The 18522-nt window shown below is 47.0% G+C and overlaps 1 protein-coding gene across 1 annotated transcript in view; it reads right to left on the reverse strand.

Moving 5' to 3' along the window:
* Positions 1-556: 556 nt before the first annotated feature.
* The window catches only part of MMP17 (matrix metallopeptidase 17), a 54616-nt gene continuing 36650 nt past the window's right edge, over positions 557-18522 (reverse strand). Inside the window, exons 4-10 of the mRNA XM_062504558.1 lie at positions 12261-12544; positions 9223-9399; positions 8997-9096; positions 7325-7407; positions 4576-4728; positions 2072-2329; positions 557-882 (exon numbers count right to left, since the gene is read on the reverse strand). Of these exons, the coding sequence (XP_062360542.1) occupies positions 557-882; positions 2072-2329; positions 4576-4728; positions 7325-7407; positions 8997-9096; positions 9223-9399; positions 12261-12544 (1381 nt within the window). The remainder of the gene's footprint in view (positions 883-2071; positions 2330-4575; positions 4729-7324; positions 7408-8996; positions 9097-9222; positions 9400-12260; positions 12545-18522) is intronic.

An 18522-nucleotide genomic window follows, 5' to 3' on the forward strand; every position in this document is an offset into this window, starting at 1 on the left:
TGACCCATAGAAACTGATACAGGTTACCCAGACACCAGTGACTACAGCAGGCTTGATAGTAAAATAATAATCACCTTGCAGTTAATCTCAGTGGAGTCATAGTTTCTTCTACCTAATACATCCAATGGGATGTGTACATTGTGTCAGCGCATAACTACTACCTTCTGTCAGATGCCTTTCTGTCATTGTCTATCTCAACAGCATCTCTTCTGTCCCCTCTCCATCCCAGGAGCTGTCCCCTCCCTTGTTTGCCGTGTTTAAACATCCAGAGCAACACATACCTATGGAGTGTTTCTAAATTCAACATGAGGCCACTCTCATCTTTAACTGGATGGGGGAATAAGAAGGTGCAGAACTCAACTCAGTTATTAGACCTTTAAACTAAAATTAAAAAGAAGGAAAACCCCAAAACAAAATCACTTCATTTCTCATGGAGAATTCAAACCCTTCACTGGCATGTTCCTAGGAATGTTTTTTTGTTCTGCTTGCAACAGTTAGCAATCATGGACCTGTATCCTGGAGCACCATGGTGTTGTCCTGCCAGTGAGATGAGCTGTCATAGGGCTGCACAGACCAGTGCTGCTGTCCACACAGCCAGCATGAGGCTGGCTGTCAGTCTGGGTATGGGGTGAGGGTGCAGGGATGGGGTGCCCGAGGTGCAGGAGCAGACCTCGTAGCCGTTCTTCGAGCGGCTCTCGTCGTGCTGCCCTGGCCTGGAACGTGCCCCAGTCCTGCTGCTCCCAGCTGCCTCGGGGGCGTCGGCCTGCATGTCACTGCACACCAGCCAGTCCCTGGCGATGGACTGCGGGTACCCGGGCTGCACCTCCAGCTCACTGTCCAGCACCTTCCAGTACTCCTTGCCCTTGAAGAAGTAACTTGCACCTGCAAAGAGACCAAAACCCAAATACAAGGTGAGTGGCGGCAGGTGCTGTCCCAGAGGAAGGTCAAAGGAGCACTTGGAGCAGCAGAGGAGCATTCCCACCCCAGCTGAGCCCCGGAGAGTGAAGGCACATGAGATATCACTGCTTGTTTTCAATATCCCCTCTCGCTGCAGGAGGGATGTTCCAGAGGGTAAAGCACCTGGCCAGGATCTCTCACATCAGCCAGGAGCCACCAGCAGCTGGAGGTGGATGGTGAGGCATTGCCTCTTCTGTGCTGAGTCCTAGAGCAGATGTACCTACTGGTACTGTGGGTGTGTAGGGTCAAGGGCCTGTGAACACACTGCTGGACGTGCCATACATAACTCTCCTTCTTGTAATAGGGTGTGGTAAAGATGGAGACCCCGCTATCCATTAATGACCTGGGGTGCATGCTGCTGACCCTGGGCTCAGAAAAATAGCCTGGGCCTGACAGGGCCCTGGGAACCTTCTGCTCTCAAGCACGTTTTCCACTTTGAATGGGGAAGCTGTAAATTGTCTAAGCAGCCCCCACACTCAAGAGGACTCCTACCTATGGGAATGTCACTCTCAATAGCTTTGGAATTTGAAAAGTCTCTGGAAGCTTCCTTCCCCTCTGTCTGGTATAATGACTGCCATTATACTCTTAGGTCACCAGTAAATAAACCCTGGAAGTGCCACTTTGTTGTGAGTGAATAGCTGGTTGTAAATATCTCCTGTGACAAATTTTTGTGGTCTTTTCAGGGTGAAGAAACCACTGAGAAATCTCATCCTCGGAAAATAAGTAACTCTGGGAAAACATCTTTAAAAGTATTTTCTGTCAGCATCCTCATATATCCTGCTAAAAATCCAATGACAACAAAACCAGCTAGGAGCAAATCAGCCCATACCAGGATAAAAATCACTGCAAAACCACATCATCTGTGTTCTTATACAAAAGTGCAATATTTATCCCCCCACTATATTTTTGTTGCCTGTTTAAAATTAAAATGTCTTCTAGCAAGCAGTGTGGGGAGTTCTGGCTAGAATCACACCTCTCTCTGCAGCTTCCAGTCACCAGGAACATCCCATCGGGGGCTCAGTGTTTGTGTTGGCAGGCAGGGTAGAAGGAGCTACAGCTCAACAGAGCACTGATTTTCTTTGCTGTGCTTGTTTAAACTGCCATACGGACTCACCATCTGACCACCTCATGGCATCGTCTAAAGGCCTGGGTATTCCCTTCCACAGGATGGCCTCTGAAGGATACCCAGGATCCATCCTCCGCTCATGGTCATCATAGCGCCAGTAGAGATTGTCCTTAAAGAAATAAGTCTTGTCATTGTGAGCCCAGGAGAAAGCAGCATCAATTCCTCCCAGGGGCAGGCCAAAGTCTGAAATAGGCCGTGGGTACCCTTCCTCCACGTTGTTGTCTTTGAAGACCCAGTATCTGTCTCCTGTGGAAAGAAAACAAGCACAGAATAAAATCACATTTTTTTCACAGCCTAAATCAATATTTTTCCACAGATGAGCTGAGCTAATGTTTTGTTATCTAATGTGTTGACAAAGCCTCAGGGCTGAGCTCTGGGCATTTAGGGGTGGGAATAAGAAGGGGTCAGCCCATGGGGGAACCTCCAGCTTTGAACAGCTGCTCTTTTGTGTCAGACTGTCCATGGACATAGCCCCACTTTGCTGCCGGAAGTGTGACTGTCCCAGAACATGAACACACTGACACTGTCAGTACAGCTGTCACTTTTCTGTATTTGATGGAGGTGTTTGGTTTCCTGCCCCTTGGATTTCTGCCTGATAGCCAAAGAAACAAAAGTTACTGGCAGATTCTGTGGGCAAACTGGGCACTTTCTGTGGGCCATTTGGCTTCTGAGAAGCCAAGTGTAGTCCACTTTGGAAGAGAAATCACCGCTTCCTAGAGCCTGATGGGCCAAGAGACCTGTCAATTATGAAGATGCACAGGGACTAGATAAATCCCATACAATCAGCTCACTGCTCTTCAAGGGTCTTACACAGCCACCTCCTCAGCCTCACCTTGGGCAGGAGAGAACCATCAATATGGGTTTTTTTCCCTAATAAAAACTAAGCATGACAGGACTGGGCCCTGGTCTGTGTGAGAACAAGCAAATGAACCCAGATAACTCAATTTCTTCATAATTCTCTAACCATTGGGACAGTCTTTCTTCTTTTACAACATCTATTTGGGAACCTGCAGTGTCCTTTTAGGTACTGCATAGCCTATTTTAAGGATCAGACTGTTTCCTCCCTTGGTGTTCTAGAATATCTGAAGACGCATGAATGCATGCCTACATATCAGCAGCAGGACCTTAAAAGCCAAAGTAGTTTGTGTTCTTTGGTTTCTGTCCAGGGATCAATGAAACAGTGCCGGAGGGAGAGAATGAGTCGTATTTTATAGCTGGAAAGAAAATTCTGAGTTTATGTAGGGAGATAGGCAGGACGAACACAGACAGAGAATGCCTGTCTTGGAACAAGATGCCAGCTGTGGCAGATCAGGAATTCCAGTCTCCTGAGCAGCTGGAAGGAGCCCCCTGACCTGAGCTCATGGTTGGTTGTCTGTTCATCCCCATCAGGGACAGAAAGGAATGAGAAAAGAAGTGAATAAGGGCTGCTGTGGTCTGGAGACCTGACTGGGAGGGTCTAGAGCCAGGCATAAGGGATGGCACACTCCAGCCAGCCCCACTCCTTCTGGGAAAGCAGAGCAGGGCAGGCTGCCTGAGGCAGCTGGATACACATGGCAGAGCCTTCCATATGCTGTTCCATGGGGAGATGCAGGGCTTGGTGTGGCTCTGAGGGGCTCAGTGTGCAGGCAGTCCGGAGGGGCTTTGGCTGCAAGTGGAAAGGCCTTCTGCAAGGGTAAGGGTTTGTGTGGGACATGAGCCATCTCTGTGGCCTGGCTGGGAGATCTGAAACCAAATAATTGTTTCCAGAGGTGCTAGGCTCAGCACTTCTGAAACCAGTAATTGCACCATGTTTCAAGCAGAACAGTGAGGAGACAAAAAGCAATTTCCAGTCAGGACGAATGGAGGGCTGGGATGTGTTTAGCACTTCAGGTGCACAACCTTGGTGAAACAAGAGTCAGTGCCTGCCAGGATCTTGGGTGACACTGAGTGCATGAGTGGCATCTAACTACCACAGGGTGAATGGTCTGTGGGGGACCCAGGCATTTGTATAGAAACCAAGAGCTAAACTTATCTTTTTTCTCTTGAAAAAAAAAAAAAGCTTGCAAGTTTTTCTAAATAAAAGTAGAGAATTATACCACTTATTTTAAGAAAAAAGCATGGTAACAAATATAATAATTAGAAGTGAAGGTCTTCAGTTTCATTTTTATTTCCTCTCTGGCTTCTTTTCTCAATAACAAATACTAAAAAGAGAAAAGGTCAAAGGAGTAGCATAACACCTGTGAGTGTATCTAGGGGTGGTTCCTGCTTCTGTTTCATTCTTGAAAAGCTCAGATTATAGTTACACTTGCCTGAACTTTATCTTCAACGACATTTCCCTCATTTTCTGGGGAACATGACCATTACATTTTGCTTGCCCTCCCTGCCAGCTCATTTCTCCTGGCCTTGCTCACGGACAACAGGTTTCAGACTGGCCCTCGAGATGCTTAACATGTGGCACTGGTGTCTCCTGCCTACCACCACATTCTATACCTCAGCACTATGTTTGCTCTCACCTTTGAAGAAGACAATCTTGTGGTCGCTGGTTCTCTCGTAGACTGCGTCCAGGCTGTCCAGGTTGAGTGGCAAACCCCGCCAGAAACGGTGAATCTGAGCCGGCTGGAGGGAGACCAAGTGCTTATTGCGAGTCAGCCTCCAGAAGTACTTGCCTGGAAGGACAGACTGGACGTTACTGAACCACACTCAACCCACCTTTGCTGGGGCATGAGTGCTGGGTGGGTGGTGGCAGCAGGAAGCAAAGCATGTGAGATGGGAGCCATGATTTAGAGCCATCCTGCTTTCCAGCAGCAGCTGCAACTGCTTTCTATTTCTGGCAGTCATTAGAAGAAATCCCTTTTTTTTTGTTTGGATTAAAATAATCCTCTGGACATTGCACTGGAGTTGTTATATTCCTGGCCACAGTGTGAGGCTGTGCCGCTGAGCTGGGGCAGGAGAGAGGACCCTTTCATCTCCTTCCTCCCTCTCTGCATAGGACCTCCTCCGAGCTGGTGGCACCAGGCACCAACAGCCTTAAGCAAGAGCATCCAAAAAAACATCACTGTTTCTGCTCTCCTGGAGCAGCCACAACTTCCTGCACTCAGGAGGTTCAGCCACTTTCATGTCTGGAAATGTCTAGGATGTTTCAGTGAAACACACAAATACCAGAGGGATTGTTTCCTAATGAAGAAATGGAGTGAGAAAATAAAGGAGGAGGAAACCATCTAAATAGATCTGGAAGGGTTGAGGTGGGGAAGACAGCACAGTTAAGGACTTTGGTACCATCTAGAGGTGCAGGATACTAAGCAGAGACTGCAGTCCTGCAGAACTTCCAGGATGATTGAACTGGTGGTGCCAGCAAATGCACTTAAAACACCTGCAGCAGCACTGGCCCAGCTAGGAAAACGTATTTTGGGGATTTCTGAAATATTCTGGATAACGTAAAAGGAAACACATTTGTACTTTGTGGGAAGGATGACAAACTTTTTCCTGCTAAAAGAGACTGATACGGGATTCCTGAGGAGTCAATGGTTTTCAGAGGCAACTCCAAACATAACTGTTGGGTCTGGGATTCTCAGCCTTTTTCCAGCACATTTCATGCTGTATTTTCTCCAGAGAGCTCTACAGAGTGACATGAACTGGAGCAAGATGTTTAGGAGGCAGCTCTCAACTTTGTCTTGTATTTGTTATTGCCTGACAGAAATTATTGCATGTTATTTGGTCTTGCATGAATTTCTGAGGAGAGATAAGCAATAGAAACCAAAAATGCATCTTCTGATTTGTATTCCACACACACTCAGCTCTTTCTCCAGAGCTGGCAGGTTGTGACATCAGCTTTTAAAATTTTATGGAAATTGGATTTTAACTCCAGGTAATTTTAATCCCAGCCGTATTCCGTGCTTTCCAGGCTTAGTCTGCCTTTGGCAAGACTGCTGCACACACCACGCAGACATGCACACACAGGCCAAAGGCATTTAAAACTTCAGGAGTCTGTAGCGAGGCACCTACATCAAAGCAAGTGGTGATTCCAAAAAGCAGAGAACCCACTGTTGCCTTCAAAACAACAAGCCAGTGAGGTCTGGGGAGCTCTGGTCCCAGTGCCTTTGCAGTGGCTTCTTTCCATCTAGGGAACCAACACCACCAGCTCATAACAAAATGCCTATCGAGGGACAAAGCTCAGCCCTAGAGCTCATTTAAATCTTGCCCCAGAGGTGACAATCCCCACTCCTTAGTGCACAGGATGGTTTGGGAGGCAACAATGGGGGCTGCGCAGAAAGTGCTGGGATCTGGAGGCAGACATGCTGCTTGCATCCACTGGCCCTGTCCTCTTTACATCTGCTTTCTGGCCTGCAACAATTATATCCAAAAATAGACACCAAGATGGATTTCTCTTTACTTCATTAAGTTTTCCCCTCTGAGAGACAGACAGTCATTTATCCTGACACCAGTTCAAGTCTCTGAGTTTCCCTTCTTCACCATGGCTTTTTGGATTTGGCATCTGAACAAACAATGTTGTTGAACAGTCTCCATATTGTGCTTCCCTCAGGGTAGAGGCAACACCATATTCTCTGGAGCCCTTTTGGTCGTCTTCCCTGTTACCCACACACACTGTGATACACAGATACTGGGACACTGCTGCTCATCCCTGGGGCAAACACTTCTGCTTCCCTGGAGGATAGCTTTGGGATGCCCAAATGGTGGCCAGGGATGCAAAGAAATGCCCATGGGCATTTTTGCATCTTGGAAAGATGAGAAAGCAAACCCACAGAGTCCAGCCTACACAGGCTTTGCTCAGCTGAGAAGGCACCAATGGGATCCTCATCAACAGCTGGGCACCCCAGTAACACACTGCCAGCAAGTGTTTGCTGGCAAAAAAAACAGATGGTGTGTACACACTGTCTTTGACAGAGGCACAGCAAGCAGCATTAGGGAAGGTGAAGTGTGGGAGGGAAGGAAGGCTGGAGGTATCCAGGAAGAAAGCACCGGAGTGTTGCTGCTCTGCTCATCCTTGGTTTGACCTCAGTTTTGACTTTGGTAGCACAAATATCACATTTTAGTTCTTCACCTGGGCAGTCCACCGCAGTGGATCAGGATAAAAGCTGCTGTGCTGGATTGTCACCAGTCTGGCCACACACTCAGGTATGTGAGATGCCTCCCTGGGTCTGTGGGAGCAGCCCACAAACTCCAGCCACCCCACCCCACCCCATCCCATCCTGAACTGCCTCTGGTGCTGCCACACCAAAGCCATCAACGACTCCTGGCACTCACCTTTGAAGAAGAAAGCCTCTCCCCGGATCTGGGCCACTGCATCAAAGTGCGTGTTACACCTGTTGGACACATCCCGCCTGAGCCTGTGGAGAGATGCCCAGGTGAGCAGGACCCAGGCAGGAAGCGAGGGGTTGTGTCCCCCTGATGCCTCCTATCCCATGGACTGAATCACCCCTGCTCCTGGAGAAGACTTCAGGCTGTGCCCATCTGTCACTCCTCATGCTCGAGCCCAGCCAGGTGCACAGGGATTTCCAAGGCAAGCTCAGGTAAACCTCAGCCTCAAGAGAGGTTGGGCTGACAACCCTGAGGCACCAGATGCCATTGCTGGGAGTCAAGAAAGGACGCTGTCTACACATCCACCAGCTTGTGTGGCTGGTGAGGGCTGAGCTGGCTTCCCACTCCCAGTGGCACAGTGTGGCTTGGCCAGCTACCCAGGGCAGCAGGACATGGAAAACAGCCAAGCAGCCTCTTGCTCCAGCAGCTCAGCATGCTGCTGCTCCACAGCTGAGCTCCAAAGTGGCAGTGAGAGGTGACACAGCTGCACAGCAGAAAGCAGCTAAGCCTAAACAGAGGGATTCGGAAGAGCTAGGTGATATCCAGTGAAACACAGCTGGTGAAATCCACCTGGCAAGTGGCAGCTGAGATACTGAGCTGCTTTAACAAGGTGGGTGAGGAAGGCACAGAGTAAGAAGGACTGAGAGAGCCACAAAGCCCACATAAGAAATGACTGATGAAGGAACAAGGAGAGGATGCTGGGAACCTGCACAGAAAAGCTGCTGTGGGTGACAGGGAAGCATAAATCTATTCTGCTGATAGAAAAATTGTGCTGGGCTGCCAGCAGCAGCTTCACTGCCCTCTTTTGCCACAAAATGACAGATGTGGAGGCAAACCCATCCACCCTCCCAACATACAAGGTAGGAACGAGGGGATGGCATAAGCAGATTTACTGCTGCTCCTGCTGCTGGGGTGAGATGGTGGCCTCCCACAACAGCAGGGAGAAAGGCTCTCATATTTCTAGGTGCAAACATGGCCATAAGGAGCCTGGTAGACAAGTGCCTTTAGAAGCTATGCATGGAGAAATGTAACTAATGGCATTCGGCATGTTCAAACAAAAGGAGTGTGAGGTGAAGGTGACCTGTTCCATCTCTGCCACTCTCATGTGGGGCACTCTCGATGTCTGGCAAAAAAGTGTGTGGCCATCACCTCTTGCCTTTTTGTTCAGTGTCCCTTCTTCTCTTAAATGTCCTGCTGTCCTGGTCAACACTTATTAATGAGCTATATCCTGCACTTCTCTTAATGAGGTCATGCCGGTTGCTTGATGACACAGTGTAAGCAGTCCTTTAGTAAATAGTCAGGCTACCAGACCACTTGTTCCAATATTCACTCCCTCAGGTATATGAGGCAGTTGTTCACTGTGGAATAATTTAGGTAAGTTATGCTTGTGCAATTCAGGATACTGCTGAGGGAGTTTGATTAAAATTTCAGCAAGGATGAATTTACCTAAGGATGATGGTGACAACTTTCCACTAATATGAGTAAAAAATTTGAGTTTTAGCAAAATACCCAGATATCCAGAGAGAAATAACTAAGCCAGAGTAAGCAGGCAAGATACTGATGAAGGAGAGATTCACTACTACACATCCTTTGCAGGAAGGGAAGAAATTTGACTTACTGCACAGTGGAGCGATTCTCTGGTAGCTCTGGCAGGATTGGATGGTCATCTGTTTTACTTACTTCAGGCTTGGCTGTGAGTGACACAGATTCCCTGACTCCTGTGTAGAAAAGAAGCAGTAGTGGGGAACACCATCCTCTCCACTGTTCACCACTGAAAACAGCTATTCCAGTGTGTCCTGCCATGGCAGGAACAGGCCATAGCCACATAAGGGACACAAACTTACCATAGAGTTGCCAGATCCGGACTTTGTCCTCATAAGGCAGGTCATACTTCAGAGGATCTCCCACTGGACCTTGGTAGTAGGGTCTCATGATAGACTCTATGGCAGAGATGTGGGTCAAGCCAATGGCATGGCCAAACTCATGGACAGCTACAGCAAATAGGTCCATCCCATGAGTGTCTGGAGATAAGGACAAAATTGAAATAAAAGTCACTAAGTGCTGATAGTAACTGGGGTTTTGGATGGGCTGCAAAGGCTGTAAGAGAAAGTGTAGGTTTATGTAGGATAAACTGGAAAGAGCTTTAGAATAGGTAAAGTTTGAAAAAAAAAAATTTTTTCCAGTTGGAGACGGGAGTGTATTATATGAAAATGGAAAGTAAGCCAGACTTTAGCCTACACCATCCTGGGTATCACCCCCCCATCCCCTTATTTCCAGATCACTGTTGGCACCCAAGAAAAAGCTGGACAAAGGGCTGAGACAGCAACCACATCACAACCATCTGCTGAGTGGCACTGCAGAAGCTGAGCCAGAGCAGTCATTCCCTGCACCTCATCATGCCTGCTGCAGCTGCTGACACAGCCTTTGCATTGCCCAGAATACCAGATTTCTGCAGCCACCGGCCAGGAGCTCATCACATCCTGTGACAAGGAGCCAAGCCAGGTGCCCACCTGCCCATGGTGGTCTGTGGGGCTTTCCCTGCCTGGCCTCGCATGCTGCTGCCCCAGCCAAATCCATCCCTCAGCTTTCCTGTATGCACACAAATGCATGAATATTCATCTGCTCATCTCACTGCTGCCCTGACACAAGTAGGTGACCATGTCCAGCTTGCTTTTAGAGGATTTATCATGACTTCTGTTACACACCTTGTGCTGACAGGGCTGCAGCTCTTGTGTCTGCTGCCTTTGGCAGGCACTTTGACCCTCACACACCATAATGGGCATTAGAGAGACATTGTTGAACATCAATACCTCCTTTGGTGACTTTTTTCCTTCAGTCTGGGCTATCTCTACTATACACTCTTTCCCCAGATTTCCTTATTTGCAATCCAACCCCCAGTGCCTCACACCACACCCATATACAGACCAATCCTATCCTCTCCAGAGCCTTAGACACTCATGTAAGGGATTAATGTTCATTTACAAACATAAGCCACTGCTACCAACGCAAAGGAGGAGCTGCTCCCAGGAGCTGCATGGGACTTAGCCTGCTTGGTGCATTCCCACTACCCAGCTCCAGACAGGCTGGGCCACATGTCCGTGTAATTTCTGCCCCTCTCTGCATAGCAATGTCCTGCAGCAGTACCAGCAATGATTTTAAGTGCAGTTCTTACAAAGATCATGCTGTCAAGTATTGTAATAAAGAAGCCGCCAGGTTGGAAAGATCCCTGTGGAGCCCAGGGGAGTGTCACATTCCCTGAGAATGATCGTAGACAAAGGAGTTGGCTTCTTTGCCATCTGAGATGGCTACTTTTTTGCACAAAAGTAGCAATGGTTGATCCTGCCTAGTTCTTGGTGCTCCTCACCAGGCTTGGGGTGCTGGAGTAGGGAGATATCCTTTGATGAATTTTGCCTTTTCCTTCGCGATTATTATTTACAGTGTCTGTAACCAGGCGAGATTTTTATAACCTTTGCTGTTCCCTGGCACTAAGAGAGAACAAGACATATGCTCTCTGACATTTTAATGCCAGACTGACAACCTTGGGGATATTGTTATATTGCCTACCAAGCTGTTGATTTTTAATCAGTAGAGAGAACAAAATAAATAAAAGATGAAGCTCGGATCGCTCCAAGATCTTCAAAATAGAGGGCAACTTTTCGCTGGCAGGCTCATCCCCTCATCCCTCGGTGGTGCTTGGAGGGGCACTCCCCACAGGAATGCTGGCTCTAAGATCGTTCCTTCAACAAACAGGAGTTTGTTTCACAAGGAGCACTCCCAACCACTAGCTGCAAAACTGACTCCATTGCTGAAACATTCACTGTGGCAAGCTACTGACCACAGCACTTGCCTCTGCCCTGTATGTCTGCTGATCAAAACTGCAGCTTTTTTTTTTTCCTTCCTGATAAGAGCCATCAGTTGGGACTGCACACCAGCATCAAACGACGAAAAGGTGTAATTCTCAAGGATCAGCCTGTCCAGACCTTTAACCTTCACCTCGAGACCTCCTCCAGCACCTCTGGCAAACAGTCCTGCCCACAAACACTCAGAGGGATGGATGGAGGTCAACTGGTAGGCAGGAAGAAGGCATTATCTTGTTTCAGAGAAGACAGGCTTAAACAAAGTCATTAAGCTGAGGCAGCAGGATCCCACTAAGAGGCTAGTGGAGGAGGTGGCGTGACAAGTACGTTAGCAGCTGGTGGCTGCAAAGACATTCTCTCAAAACACGCCTGACACGAAGGCTGGGAACCTGATCCCCATAGACGGTTTTGCAGCTGAGGAACACTTGCTTCTGATACTTCCTCTCTTATTAAAACTCTGCTTTAGCCAGATGAGAAGAAGACAAAAAAGAACAGAAATGCAGCTTGTAACCATCCTGATGTCTGGTAATAACGAGGAGATGGCAGGAAAAAAACTAGGCCTTTTTTGAAGCACAACAGAGCCCTTTACAGGTAGGTCAGCTAATATTATACTTTAAAAAGAGGAAACTGGGTCTTGTGGCAGTGAAGGCACCCAAAAGATGCTGAAGTCAGAGAATGCAGTCCCCCATCCAAGAGCTCCAGCAGCCGCACACCCAACCTGCAACCTTCCAGGTTTCAGAAGAGATGGGGTCTGCAGTTGGGTGATGGGGAACTCAGCAGTTGCTGGCAAGATAAAGAGAAACATGGAGCTGCCATTGAGGCTTCCAGGAACTTAAGAGTGTCCTCAACAATTCCTGGGTTGATTTTGCTAGCAAGGCTGACTGAGGAATCTGAAGAAGAAGACTTCAGGGATCCTGAAGCCTGGGGTGAAGGTGTGACAGAGGCTAAACCACTCCAGCCACCAGAGCAGAAGAGAGAAATTGAGAGCCTTTGTGCTTGGCTGCAGCTCTCCCACCCTGACCTACCTGATGATCGGAAAGTCCAATATTCATCATCATCAAAATGAGTGTCCCCTGCTGTGTGATGGTCTCCAGGGAAGAAAGCATGTGCCACGGTCCCACCAGGCCCATCAAAGGGATAGCCATCATTGTGATCTGCCTTGGAGAAGTCTATCTGGATGTCAGCATTGTTTCCTGCCACTTCATGGAAATTCAGTGGGGTGATGTCACTCCAGACCTTCAGGGCATAGTACATCAGGGCTCGGACAGTGTCGTGGCCCAGATGGGACTCTTTTGGGAAGGTGCGTACTCTGAAATAAAGAGGGCAAAAAAGAGGATGGGTCAGTAGCATGAAAAATCTCCAAGAACCACCAGAACTGGCTCTGCAGGTGCCTGGTGCATCAGAGCCACAGTGAGGCCTTCACAGCTTTTCGTGGTTTGGGGCTGAGCTGGAACAGAAGAAAAGTCAATGTTTCCTGTATAACCCAACTTTGAAAAATAATTCCTAATTTTTTGATTTAATAGAGGAGATGAAAAGGCAAAGATGCAACAAGGCACCTTGGCTTCTAAAGGAGTATATTTAGATAATATTTTGTTGACATTTTTGACAAAAAATATACATGCTTTCCAAGAAAATGTACTGTTGGTTGAGTAATTATTGACAAAAGCCTGTTCTGATGTATAATTTCTGGCCAGCTCTACCACAGTAATAACAGATACCTTATTTTTTGTGCACCAGCACACCAGCCAAAGTGTTGTCATGGTTTGACAGATTTTTAAAGGCTGAAGCAATAATTATGATCACATCACTTACCCTCCTGCCTAATATGTACCAGCATCACTAGGTAATGTGACAGCATTACTTGGTACCAATCGCCACTTCCCATCACCATTAGGCAGTGACCACCTGACTAAACTTCAAGAGGTAATTACAGGTGTCAGAAGGGTTGTCACACCACTCAAGATCTTTCCAAGTAGCTGTTGGAGTGCTGGGAGACACCATGGGTGTAAAAACGGGAGTAGGAACAACTTGCTTGCTGAGGTTGGGAACACATCCCACACCCTCAAGAGACAGGCAGCTTAAAGTAGACACCACCTTCGGGCCAGGGCAAATCTGGTCAGGGTTAAATCCCAGAGCAAAAAAGGACTCATGAGATTAAGCAGAAATCTCACTAACAGTTCCTTTGAAGCACTTGGGAAGCTCATCCTAGAGATGGTGGGAATGAGTGGGTGAAATCAGGCAAAATGCATCACAGCCAAATGAGGAAAAATCATTCATATATTTGCCTTTGTTATCCCTTGACTCTTTGGGCAAAGAAAAACCTTATTGACTAAACTAAATTAGTTACATGCATGTAACACCAGATGATTGTAGGACTTCAAAGAAAACACATTTGTAAAGGAAACAGCACAGAGGTACAAATAGTATGAGTATGGGATTAGAAAAGACAATTTTCAGGCAATTTTTAATCTACAGAAGAGACTGTGTCTGGATGTAATCCTCTAGAGTACAGAGAAAAAGGCCACCTGGATTCCAGATATTCATTAATTAGCTGTCTTCATCTTCGCATCAGGACTTAGGTAAACCCTTTGCTGCTTTAATTTCTACGGAAAAAGTCATAATACATGTAGCACACACCATGTTTAGCCCAGGAATTATGACCTTTCTCCAGGATCATGGTGCCTAAGGCACAGAGTCACATTTGGGGGCACTATCTGCTCTTTCCTCCTCAAGCCCTGCTTGCCACATGAGCTGTTGTGCTTTCCTTTTCCTTCCAGCTGTAGAATGAGTATAATAAATCAGATCTCCCTTGTATAAGGATGGTGGATAAAAAGCCCTGTATAGAGAAACAAATGTTATTAATATTCATCCCCAGATCTGACTCCAGAAACATCAGATTATTGCAGAAACAGTATCAATACCTATTTTTTACTTCTTAAAAAAAGTCCTACACCTCTAAGCTGACCCACATTTTATTAATATGCTGAAGGTGTAAGTGAAAATCCCTTATTCTTTATTCATTATTACTGTCATTTTTCAAGAGAATCCCATCAGGACTTTTCAATTCAGCGAATGATTTGGTTGCTGGAGCTCTGCTAATTGTTTTCCATGAGATTAGGAAAAGACTGTTATGCTGATAGGATGTTTGTTGGCCTTGCATCAACCAATTCCACTGAAAAGGAGGCACATTTCTAACAGCATGCAGATAAATAAGCTTCTTCCTACCTTAATTAATTAGTAGTAGTAGTAGTAGTAGTAGTAAATGGTGCTTAGGTTTCAGTGGAGAGAAGCACTCCTTCTTCTTGTATGCAAATCCCTTCTGAGACTCCTCTTACAGAACTGGGATCTTGGGCAAAAGCCTGATGTGAGTAATTGGAGAGAAAGCTCTCTGCTCCAGACAGCCTCTGATAGCCAGAGAGAGGGTGATGAGGACTGGGCTGCTCAGTCCCTCCAGCCATACCACCAACACTGTCCTAGCCTGCAGGTCACTCACATCCCTCTGGAAATCACACTCTGGGACATCCTGAGGAGTGTCCATCCTTGTGGCAGATGAGGCTGCAGGAGAGACCATCAGCCACAGCACTGGAACTGGCAGCTGCTGAGCAAGACATGGTGTTAATGGGCACAACTGGATGCCAAGGAGAAAATCTCCCCTCTGTGTTTAGAGTTCAGCCAGGCAGCAGCATTGCCATTAGGACACATCAATGCTGATTCTCACACAGCTCTGCCAGTCCTTTTTTGAGGCCCCTGAGTCACCTCTTTTGCTTGACCCATCCTAAACAGACTTTGTATTTAGGATGGTTAATTAGTAGAGGCTAGAGAGGATTGATCTGCCTGTTTGCCACTGAGGGGCACCCACACCTATTTTGATTTCTGGGTTCTTTACTGGCTTTTCTCCTTCCAAAGACAAATGCGGGAGAGTATTAGTGATGGATAAGAAATCAATAGCTTGTTAATGAAAGCACTCTTTCACTTTCCCAGCCCCGAAACCACAGACAAGTAAAATAAATGCAGAGAACTAGCAAACACAGCAGGCTAAGGACTGCTTGATAAACCCACCCCGACTTTTCTTCAAAGGGGAGGGAAGAGGGGATAGATGAAAGGGTAGACGCTTGCTGTCTTGGCAAAAATGCTTTTCCAGCTGTCCAGAGTCATCCATGGCACAGCAGCTCTGACCCAGTGCTACCCTGCCAATGCTGCAACACTGCTATTGTCTGCAGGAAGAAAGCAGTGGGCGCTTGAACCCTCCATCACCCCTCTCCACTTAGACTATCACCAAAAAATTTTTAGTTTTTTCATTCTCCTGCGCTTTGTCACACACAGAACACCAGTCAACCTCAAACCTCAAGCCACTGTGCCCCCACACACCTGCCTGCTCTCTGCTTCAGCTGCTGGGGATTTTCCTGTGAGGATCCTGGTTGCCTGTGACAGGGGCATTATAATGACCTAAGGCAACCTGGCACTGACAGGTAACAGTCTGGCCCCCTTGGGCACCTGGGACTGCCAGAAATGGGGGACAAAGCAGCCTGGGCTTTGGATGGGAGGTCCCCATGGCAAGATGCCACTGATTAAAGGAGAAAAGTAGGAGGGCAAAGGACCATCCTGGGGATGCAAACGCAGAACTGTGGGTAGCACACCATTCTTCTTGACTGCCATGCCTCCATGTCTCAGTAAATCCACACCAGGGTTCAGGCAGTGGCACCTCCCCTCGGGGGATGGCTCAGGACACTCAGTGCCACAGCAATGGTGGGCACTGACTGACTGGTGCTACTGTCCCTCTGCCAGTGGGGTCTACTCCCACTCTGGCAGCCCCACGGCCTAAGCATCGGTGTCAAAGGCTGCAGCTCTGATGACTTGGCACAAGGGAGTAGTCCTTAACTACAGACAGATGAAAGCCAGTTCAGTTCAGCACTGAGAGAAAAAAACAGGGAAATTTTAAGAGCTGAGCTTCCACAGCTCCCCCTGCCCCAGGGAGCTTGAAGAGTGCAAAGATGGGGCTTGGCCCTGCTGCTGCACTTCCCAGGACTGAAGGGAGACAGCAAACACTGGGAAGAAATGGAGATGCCAGCTATGAACTACCCTTCTGTGGGACATTACTGGAAACAATAAAGCAAAATCAGCAAGTGAAAAATAAGGCTGCAAACATGAGGGAGAAGTGGCTGTGGGCAGCTGCGGCACTGACGCCGGCAGAGGGCATCCACAACATGCCAATCTCTCGGCAGCTGCCTTGGCACCTGGGGAGAGCACAGGGAAAATAAAATAACAACAAAAACAATCCTGTGAAAAGAAAATTCATATGCTGTAATATCCTGAAAACTCTACATAGGGATGAAGCACAGAAAACCATCTATTTCTGATGCTGTAATGGGATGCTACAAGGCAGTACCAGGATGCTACAAGGCTCTACTATGAACTGTGGAGGATGCAGTCTGTATTGTTTTTCTCCCTGAGCTCTCCAGTCCAACAGGTTGGTTGTACTCAAAGGTAAAAAGAAGAAACCTGAATGACCTGTATACCCATTAAAATTTTGTTTGCCCAAAACTGCCTTCTCAATCAGTGCATCTGCCTATTTCAAGGCCCTCCTTTCCTACAGCTCTGCTTACCTGTTTATTCAGCCTTGCAATTGTTCAGGTTTTTCTTCAACTTTTAAATCCATGTAAGAGTAGCATTTAGTTTTGTTTTTATTTTTTAAAATCTTCAAGCAATGTGTAAAAGGTAAGCAAGTAAAACTTTCATGTCTTTATTGGCCAATTTTCATGGCAGTTTCCAAAAAGCCAGCTTAATCTCAAGAGCTGGATGTAAATACTACATGTGAGTTTCTGCAATGCTACAATGTTCTGCTGGCTACAACCTGCAGTTGTAAATTACAGCCCTTACTTGGACAAAAGCCAAAATTTTGTAAAGGATCAAAGAACAGAAAGCAGAAATTACTTTGTCAGGAGATGGTTTGTTGGGCTTTTTTTTTTATGCCTTACATATAATATTGTCTCAGACTTAAACCTCTTTTTTATGGCAATCCTTGCTGCAGCATCACAGTTCCCAAGGGGGTGGGAAGTGGGGGATATCCCAGGGCTGCTGATATCCAGGCTCCAGCCTGGACTTGAGGATACTGTGTCAGCACATCCGAAGTCTTGATGGCACCTGCAATGCCAGTCCCTCACACATGCTGCCCAGCCATTACACCTACCCTGCCATGGGATGTCACTCCAATTTGTTGGGAGCTTCTGGGGTCAGGCTGTGCATAAGCCATGCCCCTGCACTGGCAGGTCCCAGAACACCAGGGCAGATTTTCTTTTTACCCCCAAAGGATTTTCTCCTTTCTGAAATGTGAAGTTTATTCCTCTTTCCCCGTCAAGTCAGGGCTGGGCAACAGGGAGGCAGGCTGAGTTTATATAACACGGGTCACTTCACAACATAAAGGCATCTATGAATCAAAATTGTTTCTTCCTGAAGCTGAATTATGTTTATTTTTTCTCAAAATAAAGTCTCAAAGGAATCTGCTGGAACATGGACCAAATCTCTGCTATGGCCATAGTTTCAACACGTGTCAACAGCAACAGCCAAGCTGAGATTTGCCAGTGCAGTGGGAAGAGAAACTCTCTCTAGGGACTATGGTCAGGATCAAAGAGAAACTTATTATTAGTAAGGAGAATTTTCCATAGGATACACATGTGTTATCAGGGCAGTACTAGCACCTCATGCTGCACACTATTCTTAGAGGAAAAATCACTGCAGTACATTGTAATTGAGGGGGGAAAAATGAGTCCCAAAAAGCACAAATCTTGGTGGGACAGAGATCAGTTTTCTTGCCTACCCTGACCTGCAGCATATTTCTGAAAGCTGGACCTGAGTTTCTGTGTCTCACAGATGCAGAGGGACTTACACATGTCACTCCCTGACACTGAGGAGAAAATACTCACCTGTAGCAAGGATTAGAAGAAAAAAAAAGTAATTTTATTACCCAGAAAATGCTTGGACTTGGGTTGGGCAAGAGAAGAAGCTCCAGGCTTGGCAGCTGCCTGAAAAATCACAGAGTACTAATGACTTCAAGAAAGAAGATGCTCTAACAACCATTACAACCTAGCAAAAAGCTCCCAGCTAATTCACCAGCCCAATCTGCACCATTCCCAGGCACTGCCAAGTGGATCCAAGAAATCACTGTTGAGACTGTCAGGAGAATAAATACTATATGGGGTCCTGGGAGCCCAGAGGGACATATTTTAATCATCACCCTAAAACTCATCTCAAAGCCATATTTAACAAAGGTGACTGTGGAATTGGTCTTGT

Source organism: Cinclus cinclus, chromosome 17, assembly GCF_963662255.1.
Source record: "Cinclus cinclus chromosome 17, bCinCin1.1, whole genome shotgun sequence".
NCBI lineage: Eukaryota > Metazoa > Chordata > Aves > Passeriformes > Cinclidae > Cinclus > Cinclus cinclus.